This window comes from Larus michahellis, chromosome 2 (genome assembly GCF_964199755.1).
Source record: "Larus michahellis chromosome 2, bLarMic1.1, whole genome shotgun sequence".
Taxonomy (NCBI): domain Eukaryota; kingdom Metazoa; phylum Chordata; class Aves; order Charadriiformes; family Laridae; genus Larus; species Larus michahellis.
This window is the reverse complement of record NC_133897.1, coordinates 21,557,412-21,583,996: the sequence shown is the minus strand read 5'-3', so window position 1 is coordinate 21,583,996 and position 26,585 is coordinate 21,557,412. Positions and strand designations below refer to the sequence as shown.

At 37.5% G+C, this 26,585-nt stretch overlaps 1 protein-coding gene across 5 annotated transcripts in view; it reads right to left on the bottom strand.

The window, feature by feature from the left end:
• Window positions 1-26,585, bottom strand: part of NEBL (nebulette) — a 274,675-nt gene that overhangs the window by 86,712 nt on the left and 161,378 nt on the right. Inside the window, exons 1-4 of one of the 5 annotated variants that reach the window (XM_074574498.1) lie at window positions 8,446-9,058; window positions 7,623-7,667; window positions 7,455-7,526; window positions 815-919 (exon numbers count right to left, since the gene is read on the bottom strand). The exons of 2 other annotated variants lie outside the window; for them this stretch is intronic. In XM_074574498.1, coding sequence (XP_074430599.1) covers window positions 815-919; window positions 7,455-7,526; window positions 7,623-7,667; window positions 8,446-8,580 — 357 coding nt within the window. In that variant the 5' untranslated portion in view covers window positions 8,581-9,058. Of the gene's footprint in view, window positions 1-814; window positions 920-7,454; window positions 7,527-7,622; window positions 7,927-8,445; window positions 9,059-26,585 lie in introns of those variants that run through there. 2 more of the 5 variants (XM_074574499.1, XM_074574500.1) reach the window with 2 other exon arrangements.

The window sequence follows — 26,585 nt, the reverse complement described above, 5'->3', positions numbered from 1 at the left end:
TTATCATAATCATAAAGGCCGCAAAAAAATTGAGGCACCAAAAATTTAAGTCTTCCAAGGGTCACAGTGACAGAAAAATTACTCAGAACCAGCAGTTCCTTAACAGAAGCATCTCTCTTGCCAGGTAAAACTCCTGCTGTTGTTCTCACATGTGGAAAATAATCAGGGATGCAATCCTCTGACACCTTCTACCTGGGATATGAAGAGCTGGCAATGAACTCTGCTCTGGCATTTTGGAAGCTGACATTCTTGCTTTGCCACCAAAGCTCTGTGTCTGTGTGTACACGAAGACCTAAAAACTCTGACCGGGGTAGGCAGACATGCATGCAAGTGCTCAGGAGACCTGCAGGTGCACATCTCTGCCCCAGTCCCCTGGCTGAAGGAGGACAGGGGTGATAACATGGTAACAGTGTCCTTCCCGCCTTCTGTTTGACAGTCAGGCTGTGAATTCTCGGCAGCAGAGAAACTGCATGCAGGTATAATTTGAAAACCCCATCACTGCAGAAAAAGTAAGAAGAAATCCTTTTCCTATTCCTCGGTTTATCCATCCATAAAATGGGATGGCTAAAACCACCTCAGAACCATTTATAAAACATCTTTGAATCCCAGAATAAAAGTGTTGCATAATTCCAAATTATTATTGCTCATATATACAGTTTACACTAATTTCAGTGCTTTAAGTCACTTCAGCTTTAAATAGAATTATTATTTGAAATAAGCCATCCTTCCCCTGCTAAAAAACACCATATTCAATTCAGAGAGTTTTTACAAGGCATAAGAAGCAAAGAGAATTCTTCAATTTTTTAGGTCTTACCTCAGAAATAAAAGCACCGAGACTTTTCACATGTTTTAGCTGTGGGGTGTCAGGTACAAATATGCACTTGCCCTTAGATTTTTTAAATTCTTCTTTATAGTGTATCTACAAGGAGGAGAAAAAAAGTTTAATTGTTCTTTAAAAAATAAACAACGAGAAAAACAAACAATGACTACTTCTATTATTGTTTTGGTTGTCGTTGTTGTTGTTGTAGTAATACTTATGGATACTATCCTGGGTGGCTTGCAAACACCTCAGGCTGGATCAAATTAGGCCACACAGGGAAACACCCAGTTCTCACACACAGTACCAGGGCTGTGGGATCACAGAACTCTTTAATAATAAAGAGGAAAAAGATATTTTTTTTTCCTACATCTACAACACATTTTCACCACTGTCTGCAGACGTTCTAGTATCTCTAAAGAAAGGAGAATTGAATAAAGTATTTTCTCCTTGATCTCAAAGATAAAATCGTTAACCTAACTTCTAACACAGACCTAGCAGGCGCAGAATCTGTGTAACACGATCAAAAGCCACTGCCAAAGGCTTTACGAATCCGAGAGTTACATGAAGAAATTCAGAAGGCCACTGCCAAATCATTACCTACAGAGCACCCCAACAGTCATCACATGCAGGTAATATCAGAGTTTAAGAGAATTTCAATTTTAAATTGAGCCACTTCTTAAGTCATATATATGCTCATCAGAAACAATTTTTGACGCAAAACACCACAATGTATTTTGGGGGTAAAAAAACCAAAAGTGCCTTTTTTTTTTTTTTTTTAAACAACCAACCTTTTTCTTACCATGGGGCAAACAATGTGGGCAGGTGTACTAAGCAGTTATCTAAAAATAATCGCATGCCCATTGATGAAGTCAGAACTACGGTTTGTATTAGTGAGACCATGAGGAGGATGAAGCCCGTGGACACGGTGAACGCGTAGGGATCTTCATTGTGTAAGAAAACAGAACGTCTATGATGAGATGGACTAAATACATTTTAAAGATAGACATCTTACATGGATAGCCTTACATGGTTATTTGTAACATTTCTTTCTTTGTGCATAGAATGGTTTAGCTCAATGTAAATTGAATTATTTAGTATTAAGCTTTCACGGTTATTATCTACTACCATTTCTCTAACCTCATTTTCACATTCTGCACAACAGCAGCTTGCATTTATGCACTCTAGACTTGCTGACAAGCACTGACAGAAGCAATATGATCTGCATCTGAGCAGTACAGAAATATGCAGTCTTAATTTCCTCTTTCTCTGAATCCTTAATGGATATCACAAGTTCTTGCCTAAGCTCCTCTACAGGGACTTGGAAAATTCATGAGAAGGATGGTAGCTTACACAGAATCAGCTCCTGTACTTTCTGATGCAAACGTTTTGCCCACCACAAAATAGATTAGATAATGCCAAATTCATCTCAAACTGATGGCTACGTAATCTTCACACAGGAAATAATTTTGGTTACTATTGAGCTCATCCAGGTTTGGACTACTGAAGGGATCTACACCCCATTACCGAATCATATTGTCCACCTTTGTGGATTACAGTGTATTCTAAATAAAAACTCTTTGGTGAACAATGGGTATAAAATTACTGTATATCATCGTTTTACTCAGGGACACACAAATCCAACAGTTCATGTAGTCTGTGTGTGACACCATACTCCTAGGTAATCACAGAGCAATACAAAATAAGGGCAGTTTTATGATAAGTATGAGCAGGCGCTTACTGTCAGCCTGCACACGCGTACCAGCACACATGCATGTACTTGCAAGGCTGGGGGGCGGAGAATGTGTACATAAACAGCTTTAAAAAATAACTTAAAAAGCTTCACAGAATTGTGGTCATTCACAGTGGTACAGCTGAGAAGTGATGTGGGAAATCTAAAGAGCTGTCTACTGGTTAAGTTTGATGGAATTCCCAGTAGGAACTCCCGTAAAGCTGAGACTCTCGTAGAGGAGATGGGAGTCTTGTGGCTCCCAGCTTAGATAAATCACCCACAGATAACTGAGGGCTGTCTGTAATTACATCCATTTTAATTACAAAGCAATAATCACATTTCAAAATCAAACATGAAAGCCTCCTAAGGTATCTCTTAACTGGGGGGTGGGGATGACATGACACAACTAGACGAAACAATCAAAGCCATTCTGCTGTAGAAATCATGCGTTCAAAATAACTGAAAGCAGTATAAGACAAATGCCACCTCCTTATTCCTTTATTATTCACATTTGTTATAGTAACCCACAGAGGCCACAAAACGCACATAGGCTCAAATGAGCAATTTAGAGAGGACATGTGATAAAATGTGTGGTCAAACTCTGATCCAACACACTCCATTCTGCTACAGAAGTGTCTGCATCACTTGGAATCAGAAAGATGGGAGATAAAATGGGACAAGTACAATGAAGTCATGACAACTGCACTTATAGAGTGTATTTATTGTAAATGACGTAAGCTAGAGACTTAAGAGGTTGGCTATGACTGAACATAACCAATAGCTGGAAGGAATATGCAGAGAAGTTAATGCTCCTCTTCAAAATTTGGGATTACAAATTCAAACGTCTAAAATACTGAATAGGAAATTTTGCCTGTGAGTGACTTACCCTTCACCACAAAATACGCTGTTTAGGTTGAGCAGATCTGGTAAGCCTCGCAAAAAAAAAACAAATAGGAAAAATTTGCAAATGACGGCCTGCAGCCACCACTGCTCTTTTGATATACTTCTGAAGTCCAATAGCTCACTAGAGGCCCAATTTTTATTAGCTCTCTCCTGATCCCTTTCTTCTCCCTGACTCATGATAAAAATACTCCGACCAGAAGCACAGCTATCCAGTAAAAGTGGATTAAAATTCCTAGACAACCACCAAAACAGTAAGCTTCAAATTGCATATTTTTCTTGATGGATGTTATACGGCAAGATCAACTTGATGAAACAAGGGCATCCAATCTTTAGGCTGAAGCTTCTTGGCTTGCCAAGAAAATTCATCTCACCATGGCCTGTTCCATGGGTTTTCATGGGGGAAACACAGGGGGGGCTAAAGGGAAGGCTCTGATGGTAACAGCTGAATCTGTGCAGCCACCTTTCCTTTGTATTTAGGGACACGAATTAATCTAACTTTAATATCAGTATACTCAAAAAACTGTTCTTGGTATCTTGACATCAGTGATGTAACTATGTTGACAGTCATCATGCATCCATTACAGAGCTGTCATCTCTCAAAGACCCATTTAAACTTAGAAAAGCCACAAAAACATCTGAATGTTCTTATCTAGCTCTTATGCTAGACCAAAAGGGAACTTTTTTCCACTAAGGATTCCGTTTCCAACCCTACATTTCTTAATTTATAATCTATCATAAGATTGAGCTATGTCAGACCACAGATCCATCTAATAAAAAATCCTCTGTGGCCACAGAAACCTAGAGAAGCGTATAAGAACAGGGCAAGCATACAGTATCATTGCCCCACAGTATTTTACTACTCTCCATCAATTTGGACCTCAAAGTCGTCCCGAGTTAGAGGCTCTGATGGGTGATGGGGAGCCCAGAGGAATTAGGGGGTCACAAGCCATTTATATCAGTGGAAAGGCGCTTTCTTTCTGCACTTGACTCTAGGTCTCTTTGGCCCTTCTTTATAACAAAGAGACACGCTAAAGCAAAGTTGGACCCTGTACAAGGGCGGTTAAATGGCAAGTAGTACTACTTTTTGCTATAGGGGAAAAGAAACACTGCTACCATACATTAACAAAATTCAGCAGAATCTTCAGAAGCAGAGCATCTGCCTCTCTACCAAAAAGGATTATGATAGTTAAGTCAATGATCATTTTAATCGTATAATAATTCACCTCTCTACTTATGACAGTATTCACAACATCACACCACACAATCAAAACAAAGAGATTACAATATATCAAAATGTAAGTAATACAAGCAAATGGACAGGCTCAGTTTCAATATGGAAGAGAAAAGGCGTGGAAAAGAAGGTAATTCATATAAATCAAACACACGTGACGGTTTTGAAAACATCTGTCGAATAAGATTGCATAATGGAGGGAGATTAAATGAAATGGTTTTAGGGAGAAACAATCCAGGGGGTATCACAGCCACAGAATAAACATCTGCCAACCTCAAATGAAAATGAGGATTTCCTCAAGAACTGGAGCACATAAACACTTCACAACTTCCCCTACATACAGTTCAAGGCTGACAGTTACACATGCACCAAGGGCTGCCATTGTAACACTTCTAAAAAGCCATCTTGCCAAATTAAAGTCAGCCTGCAAAGAATGTAGGGCAAGTGTAATGCAACCCCCGTATCTCAGCCATGAGCACTCCTGGCGCTGCGTTCTGATGGAGGAGCTGTGCTGACAGCTCCACCGGCAGAAAAGGACAATCCCCCAGTCTCGTGGTCAGCAAGGACACAGGCTACTGTCCCAAGGTCATCTTAGGGCCAAACTGCAAGCCCCATTGTACACAGAAAATGTACAGATGTACACCAATGACGCATCCACACAAACAGCAGTTTGTGCAAAGATTCATGCTAAAAAGGATAAAGAATATTTTAAAAAGTTCTGAACGTTGATGAGTCAAAAATCAAAGGCAAGAATGCAAACCCCTTGCAGTTTATTGGCCTCCACAATTAAGCGTGCAGGGTGAGGAACCTACCCCCCCGCACAAAGGACTTCGCTGGTCATAAGAAATTCCAATTACAGCAAAAATTCTGGGAAACAACATTCACCCCCTATACATACACGTATTCCATTCAAGCCAACGAACAAACACCTGCTGATTTCAGCAGAGGCTAAATAAGGCCCCACAACTGGATGCCATTTTTAAACACAGAGTCTCTTCTTTGAAATTAAATTGGTCTGGACCATCACATATTTCTACTGCCTTGAAAGCTCTAATGACACCTTGCCATTATGCTTTACATATCTCAAGGAAAATTTAACACATTTGCAACATAAAGGCATCACAAGTTTTCAGCAAAAGCCCACATCCCTGAACCATTACAGGCTTCAGAAACTTTGCTTGACTTAGTTATTCATCTTAGCTCCCAAGCCCCAGGAGAAAATCGGAGAAAGTACAGCCACTCCATTTATCAGTTAATTAACAGCCACAGCCAATATTACTCTTAATGGGTACACAGCACTGTAATAATTCTTTTTCAATTAAAGAAAATATTTCTTCATCATTTTTCAAGGAGTTTTTGCCTTTAAGAACAGAAACAATGTTTAGAAACGAGTTGCGTGGAAGCAATAAATGTATTTTGTGTCAGATAAGTGCTGCAAGTCCATTTTAAGTTTTGCCTTTACATGAGTTGACAGGCACTTATTGTACCATATGCTATTCTTTTCCCAAAGAAAGCATGTAGATAACCATCAGTAAAAATATTAATACTTAATAGCTACTACCTAAAGTAGCTTGAGATTACAAGAGAGCCATCTTGGTAGCTTCTTTTAAGGATCTATCCAATTTTCAGCACTCTTTCTGTGAAAACGTCAGATACCAGATGGTGTATGGACAAAGAGGAAACTTTGACCTTGTCAAGTCACACTTTCAAGCCAGCACTGTAACACCCACACATCCCAGATACTGTTTCTGAGTTACCTATTCTTTTCTGATTCGTAACCCCTAACAATTTATACCTTAAGTGTAGATTCTGGATGTTCTCATAAAATCAACATACTCATTCACCTTGAACAATAACATCCCAAATCTAAATATCAGATTACAACACAACATAAGCCAGATGTCATTCTTTGATTTTTTTGAAGAACGCTTGTTAAAGCAAGTCCCTCTCTCCTCAGTAATGTCTCCTCTGCTGACAGCCACCAGCCTCGCAGGAGAAATATCGCTCTACCTCCCATTCACATGAAGGGACAAACTTACTCTTCAAACACACTTTCCCAGAGGGACACAGAAATAAACTTCCACCAAGGTAAACCTGATGCTGTTACATTGAAGCAATTGGATCTACTCCAATGTAAAATGTCTTGGATCTGATCGATGGGGTTTATGTAATGTTTATATCTGATTGACAGGTTTGAAAATTTAGAGTAACTAAGTCAAGAATTTTCTAGCTAAACAATTTTTAAAGATATTCTAGCATTTCAGTGGATTCTTCCTATAAGTCAATAATAATATGCTATGCAGTTTTGAGCATCTATCACCACAGACCAACAGATAACCTCAAAATTCATCTGTTTTATTTTTGTCCTCCTTCCTTACAACTACGTATACTGGCACCCAGTTCTGTTCTAACCAATCAAGCCTTATAAGATTAGGCTATAACTTGAAAAAACACTACATTTTTCTGATGAAATCAGCCAATGTGTTCTCATGGGCGACATCCTCCGCATGATACCCACTTTTACAACATTATGCTTCCTAGGGCCTAAGCTTCGTACCGTCCAAATGCTCTGAAAAGCTCATCCCTTTGTGGCTGACAATTTAACGTACCAGAGAAGGCTCTGCTTTTCTATTATTTTGTGTGCTTTTATATTGGAGCCTTAGATAGGCACATGCTGCACTCGACATATCTGAAAAAATATGTATCGTAAATATAAAGCCACTGGAAAGAGGAACGCAAATCTAAGGATGCAAACAGTCACCTCCACTTACATCACTTATTATTTCACTGCATTTTCGGGCCAGTTCCATATTTCTGTCCTCAATAACAGGCTTGAGGAAGACCTGTAGGAGAAAGGTAATCGTTCCAGGTTTATTGTCCTAAAAGGGTAACAATATAAGGAAATAAGTACTTTTCAAAGCTATTGGGGTTTAACTCACCCTTTCTTCTTCTTCCCCATCTTCATTTTCATCTTCCCTGAAATCCTGAATGACAGATACTCGCATTTTAATACTTTGCAGAAAACAACAATGAAAACTCTGAAAAGGTTCAGCGCTGCAGGAAACGGCTCAGACCCTACAGCATGCCTGGAATCAATGCTTCATTTGTGTCCTCCACCGCACTTAACTCTACCAAGGCTCCTTCCTTATTTAGGCAGCACTTGACAGTCTTTATCTGAACAATTCAGTGTGAGTGAACTGAAAGGCATTGCAGATGGCCTTGTTAGCTATCAGCCGCAGCAGAGCTAATGCTTTCTTACAGATAAAATATAATTAAATGACCTATCCCAGTCAACTATTTTTAAAATGGCTATGAACACACTTAATTAAAATACTGTGATGCAGTTAATTCATAACATAAGTAATTTAGTAAAATTAACAGGCTTAAAAAGGGAACATTGACTCTAGGGTTATGGGAAAACTGCCCAGCTCTAAGATTCAAGGCACCACTGACTCCAAAACCAGTTATCACAAAACTTTATTTTGTTGGTCCAATAATAGAGCTTTTTGATTAAAAAAAAAAACCACACTACTCTCATTTTCCAGTAGATGTAACTGCTAGTATATTTTTCAGGAAGTATTCCTTCTCCACAAAGCATATAAGATTCCTTAAATGCTTTGCATACTGTGTCAGCTGAAGGTTAAATCTGTGCATACATAGATACATCTCTCTACTTACAAGTATGCATGGCTACGTATTTACACAAACATGAATGTTCCCTTACTGCTAAAAACTGCCATGGTCTGTAGTCTCAGAACCAACCTTTTTCAGTACGAAGTCATTGACTCCAGCTGCAATGAAACTGAAAGATATCCTTATGCCGATGGATAGAGTGTCACAGGGTTTGTTTCTGTAAAACAAGCAAGGAGGTATTACAGGACCAGTTGGGGTAACCATCGTTTTAACATTCTATTTCTTTCCAAACTGTAGCTTGTATACTTCTCATTTTATAGAGGTCATGATTTTTAACTTCGTCTAGCAACGTGATTCACCACTACACAGTTTTGCAATCAGGCAAAGATATAAGGAACGTGCACTCTTAAAAAACCTCTTCAAAGAATTTTAAGTACTTGTGCCCAAACACAATGTCCTTTGAGCTTACTTCAAAATATTTCAAAGAGGAGGACAAATACAGCATTTGACTTAGTTAAGGTCTGAAAATTTGAAAAAACAAAATTAAGAACAAAGGCACAAACTGCTTTCAGTCTATAATAACCAAGAGACAGAATTCTTTATACGTTAATAGTACAGAAAGCTTCAAGATTTTCCATTCCGCTATTTCAAATATGAGCTCCTAAAGTTCAGATTTGGATTGGCATTGCTGGAGTTCAGGCTGAAACCAAGAAGTCTGGCTTGTATGGCTGAGGATTACCTGTAATTTATGCTAACTACTTTTGGAGTTCAGGATGTTTCACCCTTGTAGAAACAAATGGTTTAGTCTTATAAAATGGGTATTCAGAGTAACAGGTCATTTTTGAAGATTATGGCCACAGGAAATATATTCATAAACAACAGACTCGTGTGATTTCAAGGACCACGTGTTAGGGAGAGAGAGCAGCTACAAAAGTGCCAGACAGAAATGCAGCACCAAGGTTTCATTTGGGGATTTTTGTGATAATATTGCAAACGCTATATTCTTTCAGCGCAGTTAATTTCCCTTTCCTTCCCACATTTAATAAAAATTTTAAGTGGACACATTGAAAAATATTTAGGAGAGTTGAGAAGAGCTATTAGTAGGTCCAAAGCTTGCTGAATATGGGGAAATGTTTTGCTATTTTTTGCACCAGAAAGCAAATATGGTCAAAATGACTAACTCAAAACTTCAGGTTTGCAGGGGGAAAAGGGGTCTGCTCAGCTTTTTAACATGCTTACATTGTATCTGGTGGCTTTTCAGCAGCTGGACACACCAAAATTCGTATATTAATTGTGGTTTTCCTGTAACAGTTTCTGCATAATCTGCTTTCTCTTTAGCATGATCTCCAACTGATTTGATAGAATTCATTTTTTCTCAGTTTTACATCATCTGGGTCAGGCATAACTGAGTGTCCAAATACTCTATGTCCCGTGTAACTTCCATAATACGGGGATTGCAAGACAGCGGCTATAACTTCTCATATTAAAGAAAAATATAATACTCTGCACAAAGGGAGGAAGGGAAAAAATATCACAGTATCAACTACCCATACACAAGTTATTCAAAATGGCACTCTTCACATAACAGATGCAATAAGAGACTATATAACACAGAAACCTGCCTCCCATTTTTATATCCTCCTCAAAACACTGAATACTGTAAGGTAACATTCACTGTGCAATAAAGCAAGCCTGAAAATTAAATATATCCAGGTATAATTCAGAGAAGAATTTGTCATGACCATTTAGGAGTTGCACGGTTTAGAAGTGCATTGTGATTCTATTAGCAGGTCAAGAACAAGCTTAGGTTACTCCCCTAAGAGGCAATAAATAAATAAACTAGGATCAGCAGACATGTTTGGCACAGCAAATGTTTGTTTGATAGATATTTTAAAAATCACTCTAAAAATACTAAATCTAATCTGAATAAAGACCTAGTTAAAATGATGAGCTTTACATCCCCCCAAAAAAAAAGATTATGAAGGATGTCGTACTAAAGACAATTTTTCACCTGCAAAACCTACATTTTTACCAAAATCTCCAAACTGACACTTCTGAAGCATTTTCCACTGTATATAATGGAATAATCTGTAGTCATTGGTTCTGGCATGAAAGAGCACACATTAAACAAAATCCAATTGTACAGAATTTTAAGAAAACGCTGTAATGGACGGCTAAGCTGTATATACGCAATAATATTTGTATGCATACAAGGCAAAAAATAATTTTAGTAGTGCATTATAGATACCTTAAAATGCACACAATGGGGAGAAATGGGTTCTTCAGGGAAGTATCCAATATGAACTCATTTCAATTCTAGCCACCCCACATGGATCTTTCACATTTCAGTTCAAATTTAGCCTTAAGAACGAGGCTATTTTATTGAAGAAGCTGCAATAAAATCAAAATAATGGTATGGTGTCTAGATTCTTCACAGAAGCACAGTATCTGCAGTACAGTCTTCATTGCGTATGAAATTTCGATAGAGAAGACAAGCCTTCTAGAAGCAAACTATATGGTTTATCCTAAGAAAGGAGACAGCTCAACCTCCCAACACTTACAGCCATCATTTGATTGTGTCAATATACTATTTTTTAACACAGAACGTTACTTAAGTACTTGGTCTAAATGTGTATCTGCTGAGGACACAGAAGGGGAAGAAACATGGAGTATAAAGGAGCCCAAGTCCCCATGAGTACGAGTTGGCCCTGCATACAAATGGTTCAGGCACGCAGCACGCAGTTGTGTGGCTTTCCTGCTTTGATCACATGCAGCTGTGTCCACATCTGGCCAAAGCCCTGCCATTTCCTTGTCCCTTTATCAATCTTTTAAGAAATACATTTGGGAGATGTTAGCCCAAAAAGTTAAAAGGCTTCATCTCCTTTTGGCCCTGATACACATACCAATATAGCAGTTGCGCTCAGTTCTGTCACTGAACTGACAATACCATTGGACTTTTTGGCATAATCCCCAAAAGCCTTCTAAGATCTGCAACATCCACATGTACTGTTGAGCTGAAAGGACTTCTTTACCACTTCACAGAACAGCAGAAACTGTGCTTGTCCTAGAAAAGGTACCAGAAACACCACAATCTCAAACATACTTAGCAGAGTTCCTCATGGGGTACTTGGACACAGGTCGCAAGTTACAGACTGAGACATTTCAGCTGGAAAACCTGCACAGCATTATAGTGAAAGGTATATACATGTTATAAATGCACTCCTTTCAATTCTAGACTGAAAATCTAGTAAGAAAAGAGGTGAAATTTAGTGGTCTAACTATCCTGCTTCCAATGAGTTAAAAATCAACCCACATACATCCCTGAAATGAAAATATTTTTTTCTGTTCTCACTGGACAGATACACACATCACCCAAATAAGTACAATTAATTCAACACAACACAGCTGGTGGCCTCTTTTCAAAAAGCACACAAGGCATTTGTAAGCGCTGAGATTCAATTACTTCTCATTTCTAGAAATACTCATCTATCAGACTGGGAGCTACTAGCAGCCCTGCAAAAGGCAGTTCACAGTTAGGCTATCAGCACCACAATCACAAACAGGAAAGAAAGCGAGGGATCCCAGCCTGGCAATTTTAACTTCCCTTGAACATGAAATACCAATTTACATTAACCAAAAAAATTCGAGAGATGGTTGTATTTACAAAAAAAAAAATGCTTACCCATAAGCTTCTATCTGTCAGATCATTAACGCTGCCTTTATCAACACCACTTCAAAACCTGCAAACACTTCAAAACCTGCAAATATCTCCTGGTTCTAAGCTAAGATTTTCATGCAATGAAAGTAATTTTATTTAAGGTTTTGGTAAAGTAGAGAGAGCGGCAATGGCATTTTTAATGATGAATACAAACAAGATGTGAGAATACTGATTTGTGAATCCCAGACAACCTAATGAATTTTCAGTGCCTAATAAAGACAGAAATACAGACATTTTTTGCAAACAAGTAGTCACGGAGACCTCTAACCCAAGAGAATCTTGATGACAGAGCATTTAAGATGGCTGTATGGCGCAACTAGTTTCACATAATAATACCCAATCTAACCCAGTTATCATACGCAGCGTAGCTACGCTAGCACGACACTGCCTGAGTTAATAAACTCTTTCCCACACAGCTAATTATCCTGAAAAATGAACTCATTCAGAAGTGGGAGTATTTATCAGGGCACAAGATTGTGCCACGCAGATGTAACCTTAGCTGAGATCAGCAACAATACATTGAAATAAACCAGCATAAAGCTTTTCCACATACTAATGTATTCTAAAAACAACTCAGCTTCGTTTTTCTGAAAATATTCATAATTGCCTACTACGTTTGTACAATAGTTTTTAACCCTCAAAGATGGTATTTCCTAAATGGGATATACACTTTCATCTATTATTTTTCTAATTTTTCATTTGTTTAATGTTTAATGAAATCCTCAACAATGGGGGAAATTAGTCTTTCCAGCCCCCCGGTATTTTCACTTTAACCTGAAGCCTGAGAAATCCACCACTCCTACAGGTCTCTTTACAAGTTGATGCATCAGGAGCTGAGACCAGAATCAGTCACGCTTGTCTGCATTGCAACTGTTTATTCCACTCTTCCTGGCAGAGCTGTGGCATTTCTGTTTCGTGCCAAGTGTCATAAAAGCCCTCTCCCCTTATTCAAGTGTCCAACAAGGTATGGGAGTCCACCAGCGATAACAGCTCTGCAGTCTCTTAGTCCCCACCTCCCCACTCTCAGCGCTCCCTACCTCTTACTAGTTCCATTAGAACATAAAATAGTCAAGACATTTATTCCTGTTACCTACAAAACTGGAGCCCTGATGCTAGTCCTGTATGCTAGTAGTCGAGAGACCTGCACTCTAGTCCCCTGTAGCTATCCCCTCTGACCCGAAACTTGTGGCTGAGATTTTATAAGGTTTTTCTACAGAAGATGGCTAGAAAATGAAATTATTGGCTGCCTGGTTTACTGTGTGAGATACCTATAAAAGCAAAATCACATTCATCAGAAGAGGGATTCAACAGACAAGTTACAGCTTTTCTCTTAGGACTCCTCAAAAGTTTAGATAATAGATCAAAGTTTTCCATTCACAAAATTTTCATTTTATCCAAACCTAAATGCTAGGAAGAAAGAGCCAGGACTATATAATAAGAATTGGGAAGTTTTACCTTGCTATAAATCACAGCTAAAATAATCAGTGAATGTATGTAAAAATAAGTTTTATTTTGCCTCAATAAATCCTAAAAAGTTAAAGATACTCCATTTCTCCTTTCAGTGACTATATATTAATATACAGTTTACTGCAATCTGAAAGAATAGAAAGATATATCTGGCTTACATATGGACTCTTGCATACATTTTCTTAGCCCTATAGACCGAGCACATGTACTTACCAGGAATTTTTCTTGTGGCATTACTTCAAATTCAACTGCCTGAACTGACAGAATCTCCTGGGGCAGGAACAGAAAATTGGACCTTTCCTATAAATTTAATTTCAGTTGTAATTACATCCCCCAGCCTATAACCCTCACTTACTTAATGAATGCATTTTTCTAGAAACTAAAACCACAGTGGTTTATTTGACTTGTATTTAACTGAGTTTTTTCTTCTCCATATTTTTGCTCTTCTTGTGTTTTGATAGACCTAATACTGTAACTTCAGTCATACTCTCTCCGGAGGGAACAATACCATAAGAAATACATATCTTTAAAAAAACCGTTATAACTTTACTGTTCTGGAATATTTCATGTTATTATGATTCTCAAGTAAGTTGAATTTGCATCAAATTGCTACAGACAGATACCACTTAAACACAAACTAATTTCTTCATTGGCAGTTATTGAAAATCATAGTTTTTAAATTTCAGAATAGTCTTCAGAAAATTCCTCAAAACACAAAAGACTAAACCAAACAGGCCAGGATAAAAAAAGAAATTTAATGGACGCATTTGCAGTAAGAGGAGTCACTTGTTCAATGATGAAAAAATTATTCAAGCAACTTCATTTTTTGATCAACCCAAATAATTTCAAGTCATAAATAATTGATGAAGAAGGTATACTTTGAAATATCTTCAGATGCAAAAAGACAAAAATAAAACCATAATTATGTAAAACATACAATGCCCTTATTGTGCTTAAAATTACTGATTCTTAAATAGTTCTCATTTGGAGAAACTAGTTCACCTTTTTTTCTACTTTGTGAATTGTGCCCACTATAAGATTTAAATAAGAAAACAAGTTTCACCTACTTTGCGTCCAGGATCTGGATTGTCATAGTCAAGCTTTGCTCTTAGCCTACCGTTCTGTGCATGACGGGTGCAAGACAACTATACACAAGAGCTGTACTATGAATTTAGCAGTGTATTCGAAGACAAAGCACTTAATATATAAAATGCACATTTAGAAAATATCTATAATTTTCAAGACAGAGAGTTTACAATGACTGATGGATAGCTCATTCTTTCTGAAAAGCTGCTGTGGCAAAATAGTCTGCTTGAATAGAGTAAATATTATTTTTGAAGTGCTTATAATAGGCTACAATTGATTTGGAAATACAACTGTTAATAACCCTGTATTGAAAAGAGTCTTATAGCAAAGAACCCTATACTAAGGGCTCTCTGGACAGCCTAATCCTGTAATTGAGTTCATGGTTGTAATTCAGGAGAGCAACTTACAAGTTCTTAAGCATTGACTATGGCGTTGAAGAAAATACACTACAAATACAATAGCTAGCAATAATAAGTCACAGGAACGTTAGACCCATACGTAAACTCTGTTTAACAATGATATACGCGAGTTTCCATGACAACGGTGACAAGATGATAAAAACACCTTCTTCCATCATCCGCTGAAAAATACATTTATGCTTATATCACTGATGAAGTGGCAAGCATCCGATTTAGAAATGTTGACTTGCCTTTAGTAATATATTTTTATATTCGGAGAAACGCACTTCACGGTTTTAAAGGATTTAATTGAATATCTGAAGCAGATAGATTGAAATGATTCATGATCTGGTTTTTTTGTCTTTCAAATCAAGTCACATAAAACTTTACCTTTTACTTTAGTCATTGTCTCTAGTTTAGCTGCAAATTTCAGCTTAAAAAAAAATCTCCCCAATGGAAATATCTTCTGCATAGATCAAATAAAAGCTGATCCAGGACTTCCCAAAGAAACAGTGCCGATTTTAGCAGAAGAATGCCTTACTTTTAAATTAGCTTCATTTTGCTCCATCATTCACAAAAAATGATGATAAGGCAGTTCTGCTTTATGAGTTATATAATTTGCTTTCACATTAGAGCATCATCTTACTTCTAAGTCTGAATGGTTTTCTCCAAAACTGTAGTGGACACAAAAGTGGCATTTCTTGCTCCAGCTACTTTATAGTAATTTCTGGGACCTGGTTACCCCTGAAAACAAGCAATTCCAATGACATCAGTGAATTTAAACTTGCAGTTATCTCGATACTGTTACTCTTAGGTGAGCATACTTCTCAATCTATAAAGTACCATTGTAATACTTATTAAAATGTCTTTTCTTATACATTATTATAGGAAAAAACAGTTCCTATAAATTAATAATAAAAATTTAGCCCTACCGGTGCTCTTCATATAACACAGTACATCTAAATTACCACATTAAAAGCACACTGAATTACAGTTGTTTAAATCAAGGAAGGCTAATGCCTGCACCACGTGAAATAATGCAGTAAGTACCTTCTGAGAGGAGGAAGGCAAAAGAAATAATACAGCAATGTTTTGTACACTACAAATTATCCAGAAATACTACCTTTGGGCACGATCACTTGTTGCTGTTTAATAACATTAAAGAACAGTAACTACTTTATACTCATACAGCTTCTTGTGGATAAGATTTTCAAGAATTTTATAAATGCAGGGCTAGAGCCTTTGATGGAGGATACTGACGCAGAGCAAGCCAAGTCCTCTCACTGTCCTCGGGCATTTGAGGACTAGGCTGGACTCAGGCGAAAGTAAGACCAGCCACAGGTAGCTCTAATTAAGCCTAGCAAAAACAACCCGCTCCAGATCATACTGCTGATCACAGTACGGCCAGAGGTTTGGGAGGTGCAGCAGACTTGATTTGGGGAACAAGCTGTCTTCAGTCTCCTTCGAACATCTGGAATTTCGTAAGAGAATTCAGACCAGGATAAATAACTACTCTATAGAACTGCTCCTTGCTAAATACCTGAAGATATATGATTATCCTATAATTCTGTTTTACAAGGTGGAGAACAAGGGGCCATGAAGTAAAGCAGCGTTTCCAGAGTAAGAAAGGAAGCCTGTGATGAATCAAGATTTTTTGACTCCCAGGCCCTACAGTTTCAATGCTCATATCATAGAACTTCTCAGCGGGATTTTTCCTGGCTCTTTTTCCTGTTAAGTCATTTCCAGTGTAAACTAACTCTTAACTTATAATACTCTACTTCCAGCATTGAACACGGGTTTTCTTCTGGAACATTTTGCTGAACAAAATTTTAGAACACATTTTAGTGTTAACATTACTTAAAAATAAGAAAGGAAAAAGCAGGAAGAGAACAGAACACAGAGCAGCCTTTCATTCAGGACCTTAAATTATAATCAGGAAGCGACTGGGTTAACGCGCAGCATAGAGTTAGAATAACAGAGTAGTTACTTGTTATGCAAATTAATTTCAATGTCTATTGAGTTATGGGTAGTAACTATTTGGCATGAAACAAGCAAGATAACCTCTCCGAAACCTGGTATATAGAAAGGAAGAGAAAATACCTTCTTCCTTCCTTGCCTTTTGAATTCTAAATTAAAGTTATGTTAAGACATTTTTATTTTTAATTCAAAAGGTGATATTAAAAAGTTAATTTCAAGTCTAGTTGGGTAAGGTTCTATTTAAATTGTATTTTAGTAAATATTTATTCATTTTTTTACATACATAAACCATCACCGGAGAATTAATTTATGTTAGGGCCTAAGGCCTAGCTTTGAAGAGCTTTTAGTCTTTTTATCTCTCTGATGATCTCATGGGAAGTCTGAGCCTGCCTTTCAGCAAAAAAACCTCCAAAGCCTGAGGCTGCCTCTGGAAGAATTCTATTCACCTTCAGGTCTGTGGTAAATGTATTTTGGCAGCTTTACACTACAGCTAAAGAAATTTCTCAATCTCATCAGACAAGTGTACGTAACAACGTTAATCTGTAATACAAAACTGCAAACCCTGGGGGCGGTTAGTGCCTAATCTTACATACGTGGATGCTATTCTACAGCCCCAAAAGTGACTACATATTACACTTCCTTTTAACAATTTTAAACCATCTCTTTGCGAGATGAAGATGCAGCTATAATATGCTATGTAGACATTCAAAATATGTCAGACTCAGCTTCCCCAAGCTTATATTTAAATCCTAGGATATTAACACCCAGTACAGCACAGTACTTGACTAATGCTACCCACAGGGTTTTTTTAAGATGTTCGAACTTTCTACAGCTAAAAATCAAACTAAGGTAAAAAATTACTATGAGAGCACAAGTCATGTTAATCTCATGTTGGCTGTAAGGCTAATAACGAGTTTAATCTTACTGTTTCACCATCATTAAACATACAAACAGCCTTTGGAGCAGCAGCCAGAACCCAGCCACTCTGTCCCTACTGCATGATAACCTCAGGACTCAGCCAGAGGGCCCTGCTCCCTCCCAGGACCCTTCTCTGGCCCATGAACCTTATGTTCTTGTCTATGCCATGGTGCAACTTCAGCAAAACAACTGTCAGGACCCCCGTCACAGTCTGGATTAGGCCACTCAACTGTGGGCTCAAACACCTGTTGGGCTGGAAGCAATATTTCCTAGAGGAACGCCATCACACCTGAACTAAGAGAAAAATGGCCACAAGCCTTCCCCTCTCTCAACACCCGTCCGAGTTTCTGAACAAGTGCGTTTGTGACACATACGCTGCCGTTGCAGAGTGGCAGGCAGGCTCCAAATTCCACCTAAAGACTTCACATGGGTGACTCTGATGGGATATAAGCAACAGGCAGACAAGGGACCATTTGGAGGGAGGATGGTGAATCCCTGCACAATGCTGTAACAGATCTGCAGGCTCTGCTCTCTGCTCATACATGTCACGAGACAGAGTTTTGACAATTGACATTCTGTGCACACCTCACCTCAGCATCCAAATCTTTTGTGGATGACACGATCTTCAACTACTTCATATAAGAAGTCAGATTACCAGACTGTAGTTTACAACATAACTGCAGACGGAATCTTTTTAATATCAAAACTTATACAATGATGGATCGGTCGACCAGCCCCAGTAGCTTTTCTGAATAGTATTTGGTAACTTCATAATGAAGTAGAGGCAGATGGAGATAACATTTATCAGACTACCAGCATTAAATTACAAGACTAAAACGTAAAAAATGTAAATTAGGTGCTCATGAACTTTGCTAGATAAAAATTTTAAAAATAAAACCAGTTATCTACCAAATGAAAGTTTTATATATTGTTAGTCAGTTTCAAAAAGGACAACACAAACTGCCCCACATGAAACTGCTAACAATCTTAAAACAGAGAATAAAGAATTACCATTTTGTTAAGATCAAGTCAAGAGAAGTGACACTCCAATTTCTGAGACTCAACTTGCAAGAAGCATAGGGTCACTTCAAGGACAGAATTGCTGAATCTCAAAGAATTTTTAAAAAAATCCTTAAATACAAAAACACAAGACCAAGAAAAAGAGGCTAAGCAAACCAGAGAAAATGACTAAGTATTTTAAGACTGCACTCAGGTTTAATGTCCCTGAATGATATGTTCTCTGTCTTATGTTGAGTCAAATAAAATATTAAGATTTAACTTCATAAACTTCAATTAGCTTTTTCTTTGAAGGCTGCTTCTATCTGTATTTTAACTGCAAAAATGCCATTTTTATCCCTTAAGAGATGTACAGACACAAGTTATGCAAGCAGATAAATGAACTTTGTCCATATGTAGAAATCTAGATGAAATTGTGATTTGTCCAATTTAATCAAAATCAAGTTTTGTTACATAAAATTTGGGTTGCCTCTACTTCCTGCTCAAGTCTATCAGACTTTATTGCTTTGCTTTCATTTGAAAAGCACAGAATTTCTGTTGCAATTTGCTTCTTCTAGTGTAAAATGACTTCCAGAGAATGCAAGAATATGGACATTCCTCACAGATTTTCTATCTGCTACAAATTAGAATTCATTCTGCTGCAGACTGAAGTTAATGCTATGCTAAAGCATCCACTATCCCTTCCTTGTATTCTAGCCGCCAAAGAAAGGAGCGTTTAAAAATAAACACGCTCTATGTTCTAAACAAAGGCAACAGTTTTCATGCCATGTAAATAGCCATTATCTTTTCATTAATAAGGACCACATAAAAATAATCCCCAAGGGTCTAGTCCTGCCAAATCAGTTATGTTTAAGACCAAATATATGCGAAACTCTCTGCCATTTACATCTCTTGTATGAAAATGTCAGAATCCATATGAAAATGGTAGAATCCATAACCAGTAGAAAATATTACAGGTGATCAGCACTCACTACGTAACTATTCCCAAGCACTGTAAAATAGCATAATTGGTTACTCATCTGCATCATTATGATTGAAGAAACAATAGCTTAGGTGTTTTCTGTGTTTCAATATTTCTGTTTTAGTCAAAATCATTAATATTTACTTGTACAATGCAAAGTGTTAATATTAGTTTAGCACAAATTCAGTTTGTAGTTTAACTTTACCTGACCTCTTTTATAGACTGTCCTGAAGCTAAATGCTTTCAAAAACTCATTAAAAAACAATCTTATCTGTGAAAAACAATTCTCATTATTAACAGGTTAACTTCACGCCAGCTTTGAAAAAACTCACACTCAGATCACAATAACCCAAAGAATACAAGGCTTCAGAAAGTTTTAAGTTCAGCGAGTATCTGTTTAACACAATTTACTCCATTTATCTAAGGCGTTGAGACAAGAAACTGCTGTAATCACTATTGAGATACTTCTTATTTTCAGGACCCCTTAACACGAGATCTTTTCAGGCAAACTGTAAAGAGAGATACAGTAGCTGATATGTATTGATTACCAATATAGGTATTCCAATACCAACGCCAATATTGGTATTCAGGAATACCAATATAGGTATTCCAGAGTCCAAAAATGGGTTTGGTTTCATTTTTCTGGAGCTGGGGAGAGCTTGGAAAAAAGGCTAAAGTTTCCTAAACTTTAAAAACGATTAGGTATAAATAGAAGATGAGCTCATTAAGTAAGTCTTGGTTTACAATGAAAATTCAGGTTTCCCTCTTTTACAGGATGTATTTTCCACAGTATGGTTTAGTTTATTGCACTCTGAATTGCAGATTATATGCTGCCAAAAACAGTAAATGTACTCCTTGGTATGGAAGAATTCTATTCATACATTCTCCATCCACGGGAAAAAATCATTTGGAACGGAACAATGTTCCTCTATCACCTGTTATATACCGAAATATGCATTATTTGTCTTGATTCAAATCTAAAAAGAAAAAGACAAAAGGTTTTCATGTCTTTGCTTATTATGAAAGAGGACATATAGGTTTTGAGTCAAAGTATGCTAAATATTGTCTGTCACTATTTAAGATTCATAAAGATGCAGAAATTTCTTCCTGCACATCACTCGTTTGAAGAACCAAAGAGAGTATATACCCTGGTTTTAATTCGACAGCCCCATGTTTTTCCACATAGTTTCTCAGTTTGCCATCACATGCTTTCAGGACGCCTAGGTGTCCTACTCTTTCATTTAATAAATAAAAAATTTAAAAAAGCTTTGTCTTTTTAAATAACTAAGAAGTGTTTGTTCAAAACATATCAGCATGGGCATAAATGTTCTGCATTTACCCGGGGCAGTCCGGTGGAATGAGTGCTCAGAATGATGGACGCTGTTCAGAATCAAGAGAAAAACGGAGCGAGAGTTGACAGTAGTAAAGCTCTTCTTTTGTTCTGAGTGAATATTCATGACTCCTGATCAGTCTTTCATCAAAAATTCATTCAGAATGCTATGTTATTGGCAAAAAATGCTCTACGTGGAGAGACTTACTCATGTCATTGCTGAATCAGAAGCTGGCAACAGCTACAACAATAAACATTTTTAAAGCCCATGTTTGTCTTCTCAATAAGTCTTTCATATGGTAAGCTTAAATAACATGCCTTTTATGACCCAGCCTTGTGATTTTGAAAATGTCTCTTTGCACCTCTTCTCTTGAAACTCGATTGGAAAAATACAAAATAAAGACAGTTTAAGACAAGAATGATTGTGGATGGCAAATAAAATACTGCATAAAAAGAAAAAAAGAAAAAAGAAAAAAAAGAAAAAAGAAAAAAAGAAAAAAGAAAAAAAAGAAAAAACAAACAAAAAAAAAAAAAAACAAACAAACAAAAAAAGAATGCACCGATACAAAAACCTAGACAAGAAAATACTTCATAGCCAGGGACAGCCCTGAGCTCTGTTATACACCATTTATAATTTTGTTTCAGTAAGTTTATGTATTCTTTTCCTTTTACCTTCTATGCATTATTGTCAATATTTTTAGACTGTGCACAGTACCGCAAGAAATTTAACTTTAATTTTCAACCATATTGTTACATTCCCTTCCATCGACTTGTTTTAATTCTCAAATTCATCTGTAATAACAGATTTTTCCTCTCAGGTGAATCGGTTTGTTAAATGCTGTATTTACATGAGGCAATGTCTTTTGTGTATAGATGTTAATTCCTTTCAGTATTCTATCCGCCTTAGCTCCATATTTTTTCCAGATACAAAAACATTTTTGTGGGGAAGTGGTAAAAAGAATGTTTATTTTTCCTACAGATAGCTGTAGCCACATGATTTCCTCCATACCACTGCGGCTTCCCATTCTTTTTTCCAACCTCCATTCACCAGCAGTGCTTGGCTGCACAAAGTTCCCACTATCGTTTTGGATTTATGGAAGAAACAAACAGAAGGAAAAGCTGGCAACAGAGAGCATCCATTCTTCTTCCAAAATCTAAAACTGAAAACATTTGTGAAAATACAGCACTGTTTGATACTTTCAATAACATGCTCTTGTATTGTATGGTGCAGTTAAAAATGTTTTTTACTTAAATCCTGCAGCCAGATCTTATTTACTGAAGACTGCTGCCACATACTCAACTTTGCACAGGACATGGTACGAAAGCAATTAAAGATGTCAGAGTGACTGTTACACTTCCTCTGCCTCAGCCTTCTCATCCTGCCTCCATCTCCGGATACCCCAAACAATGTTAAGTTCCTCCTGCCCAGACTGAATGAACCTCAAGAATCACTGACTTCATGCGTCCCTTCCCCAAGTCCATTTAGTCTGAAGATAACTCAGGGGCTATGCCATACTAGCCCATTCTCAGACAACATTACTGCAGCTCCATACGCCAGTTGAGGGGTAATTTTGGTGAGACCACCTACACAGAAAACGTACTGCATATTCCATGACACTGTGAAAATCAGAGCTGGTCTAACACATCGCATCGGTAATATCACGAGCATGCTGTCTGCACTAACGCAGGGTTTCTATGACAAGGAGCTCAGGAGGGTGAAGGGGAAGAAAGATCAGCTCTCACAAAACTGCCAAGATGAAGACAGACACAATGAAAACTGCAAATTAGTTTTCCAGTGCTCCCACAGGCTAACCTCTTGTCTGTCCCCGCATCATCCCCAGTCCTCTTCTGCTGCTGTCCTCCTTCCACTGGTGACACATGTGCAAGTCTCCTTACATCTGAGCTAGAGCACACTCTCTCTACTGAAGACTACAATCTTTCGCATTTCTTTATATACCAGATATGCTCCAGCGCAAAGTCAACCAGGGTAGTTTAATTCCACTGTTTTCCAGTCAATGACCTTCTGCAGACTGTCCCCAGCAAGCAGATGCTGGCATACAGTAAGACAACTATTCCTACAAAGAATGTACGACCACGACCAGAGCAGCCTATCTTATGAAAAACATATTCTACGGAACTCAGCTGAGTTCATACTTTTCTACCTCATAAAACAGAGTCAATACCACCAAGAAAGATTCAAAGCACTGAACGTTAATTTTCAAATTAAATCAACAGATGATTGTGAGCACACAAAAAGCAGATGTGTTCAATCTCAAGATGTCAGTTTTACATTGTCACTCCTCAGACAAGAGCTCTACTTTTAGCACACATACAGAAAAAAAAAATCCTTCACAAAAGCAGTATGAAAAGAAAACATACTTTTCCAGAAAATTTACACGTTGTGAAGCACTTTAAAAGGTCTAGGTCAACTTTTAAATCAGTTTGTATGAAATAAAACAAAGTCAATAACAAGAATAAAGAAAAAAGAGTCTTCCAGGTAAGGAGTCACAGGAACAATTATGGCCCAAGAGCAGGAAGTTTATGACTGACAAATTTGATGCGCCAAGAAGAGCCAAGATGTGTTAGAAGCTGGAATGAACTTCCTGTTTCGTATTTATAATTAAAGGTCAGCCTTGGATACATAATCACGGGATTGCAAGATAAGCGTCTGACAACAAAAATGCAGAAAATACAGTAGTTATGTTATTAAAAACATTAAAATACTATACACAAAAATATTGTTTTATGTAATTTAGAATTACATTCCCATACATACCTCTTTCCTGAGGATTCCAAAACAAACTCAAATTTGTTATTTCCTACCTAACCTTATGAATGTTTGACATTGCATTCACAGTAATGTTTTGTACAGTATTTTGTAGAAAATACTTTAAAAAACTGAGAAAGCAGGAATTCCATTAGGTAGCACTGTACTGACACTCATGTGGTCTCTACCTGGGTTGCAGCATTTAAACCCATCATACAGATCTGTGCCACCTGAGCTGACAAACTAAGAACAGACTGTCACGTCCTTTGCCACACATCTCAGCCCGACAGTCCTGCCAGGCCCAAAATAGCTCCCTGTCAAAATTAACATTTCTGCTACATCTTTCCTCAAACACTAATAGTTCTTTCCAAACTGATTTGTCCCAGTTTCTGTGTTCAGATTGTCCTACTTTCCTCCACTGAACAATAGCTAGTCCCAATTTTGATGCTCTTCCTTATCAGCTTTCTTCAATCATCTATTTACATCTTCCCACAAGTTTGTTTTCTGCCTTCTTTACGCAGGAATGACCTGTAGACTGTCAAGGCACTGACGGGAAGGGAGAAGGGAGAAATTCCCTATTCATATTTCAGATATTTCAGCTTGGTCCAATATGCAGCAGCCCAACATCCAGCAGAAAACACAGAGGCAATCCTGAATCGTTGCCAGATAGCAAATTCTAGCCACGCTAGAATACTTACTAAAGCGAATTAGACAGAGATCAATAGACAAACCTATTATAGAAGCCATCATATAAGCCATCCTCCTCTCCTGCCTCATTTAATTTTTTTTTTACAACATTAGCAAATACATCAGAGAATAAAATTAAGTTATTCAAATAAAAAAAATAGATACACTTTGAAAACATAAGCAAAGTAACATATATTTTCCTTAACTTTTGGAAGGGCTGTTCCAGAATGACAACTGACATGGGAGTTTTCAGTTCCAAGTAGAAAAGGTAGACAAAAGTAAGCATTTAGAATAGAAAGTAAAAGAAAATAGAAAGTGGACAAACAATGCAACAGACAGCTCCATAACGTCTAATAGCTGCGCCTCAGAGTTTGCCTTTGAACTCCCTGCTAAATACTGCTGAAAAGCTACTGTACTTGGTGGAGAACCTCTCTACAGAATGAAAGGAGAGTTACCAGCAATGGAAACAGATAACTGTAGCAAAATTAGGCTGAAGATGAGAAATTACAAACTAACGATAGCTTTTGACGTGGAAAAGATACGGAGCCACCATTACTGAAGAGCTATAGAGCTTTCACCTGTATTGTTGGTTTCAGAAGAGAACTTGCTTACCCCTGCTTTGAACAAATATACTACTTAAAAAAATTTATTAGTTTACATCCAGTAAAACAAAGAAATACATGAAATTAGTATTTGTCTTCAATTCTCCTTGAGTTGCAGACACAATGACTATAGCCTATTCCTACCCAAACCAGTACGTCCAACAGTAATACATGTTGTTCTGGCTGATCATCATTATTTCCAATTAAAATAAAATCTTGGTGAGTACTGTGACTTCATTCCAGGTCTTTTAGTAAATCGCATGAAATCTTGGAGAGGATAAAAGTAAACCCTGTCATCATTGGGTATATTAAAATATAATAAGGAAGACTGGCACTGTGATTCAGGGGTGTTTCATATATCACGTTGTACTCTTAAACAAAATGAATCCCAGAAGGTCCCTTCTCTTGTTAACAATGTGCTTGTTCTCAATTTAAAAAAAAAAAAAAAAAAAAACACCACCAGAAAATGAAGACTGTAATTCTGGTCACATTTAGTGCTTCCTGGATACATCCTATTACAACGCATAAACGCAGCACTAGGATAGGAAGAGAGGAGAGTCACATTAATCTAATTCTAACCCAATAGCTTTTGCCTTCCTCCAGCTCTCTCCGAATCTTTCATTAACTACTCTCCTTCTTCTTTCTATCCATTAAAAAAAAAAAAAAATCAAGTCTGGAAGCTATGAATCAAGAATGCTTCAATGTCATCAGATCACCACAGTGTCTCTGGATATGGTTAATCTTCCTACTTTGGCACCCCCTTTTCTCTGATTATGTTTATATTCTTCTTAATTGATAGCATACTATCTGGCTGAATTGCAAACTATGCATTCAGATTTTACTGAGGCATTGCTGAGTGGTCCTGATCTGCAATTAGGTCTCCACTGTGCTAGGTCTTAAAAGCTGCCAAAAATCCCTCCCCCCTGAACAGCTTATATTCTAAATACAAGTTGATGTCAGCCTTTATCAAATCCTGAACTCCACCACTGTTTATCTTCTGTACTCTGCAATTGTATTGCACATTTTGGGTTCTGCTAAGAATAAATACGAAAGCGTAGTAATTCATTTACATTTCTGTAGCATTCCTCATCATAGGATGCCAGCTCCTCTTAGATGTGAAACTATGCACTTCTATATCAGATGGGGTATTTTTCCTCATCTAGGAAGATTATGAGTTGTCCAAGGTCACAGAAAAGTCCATGGAAGATCCGCAAACATATATGAGTCCTTGAATACAGGACTGCACTTTCTCTTTCCCAGTGAATTCTTTCTGGACAACAGTATACGGAACTCAAGTTACAGCCGTATTCAAAACATCCCAGAGCACAAAGTCCATCTGTA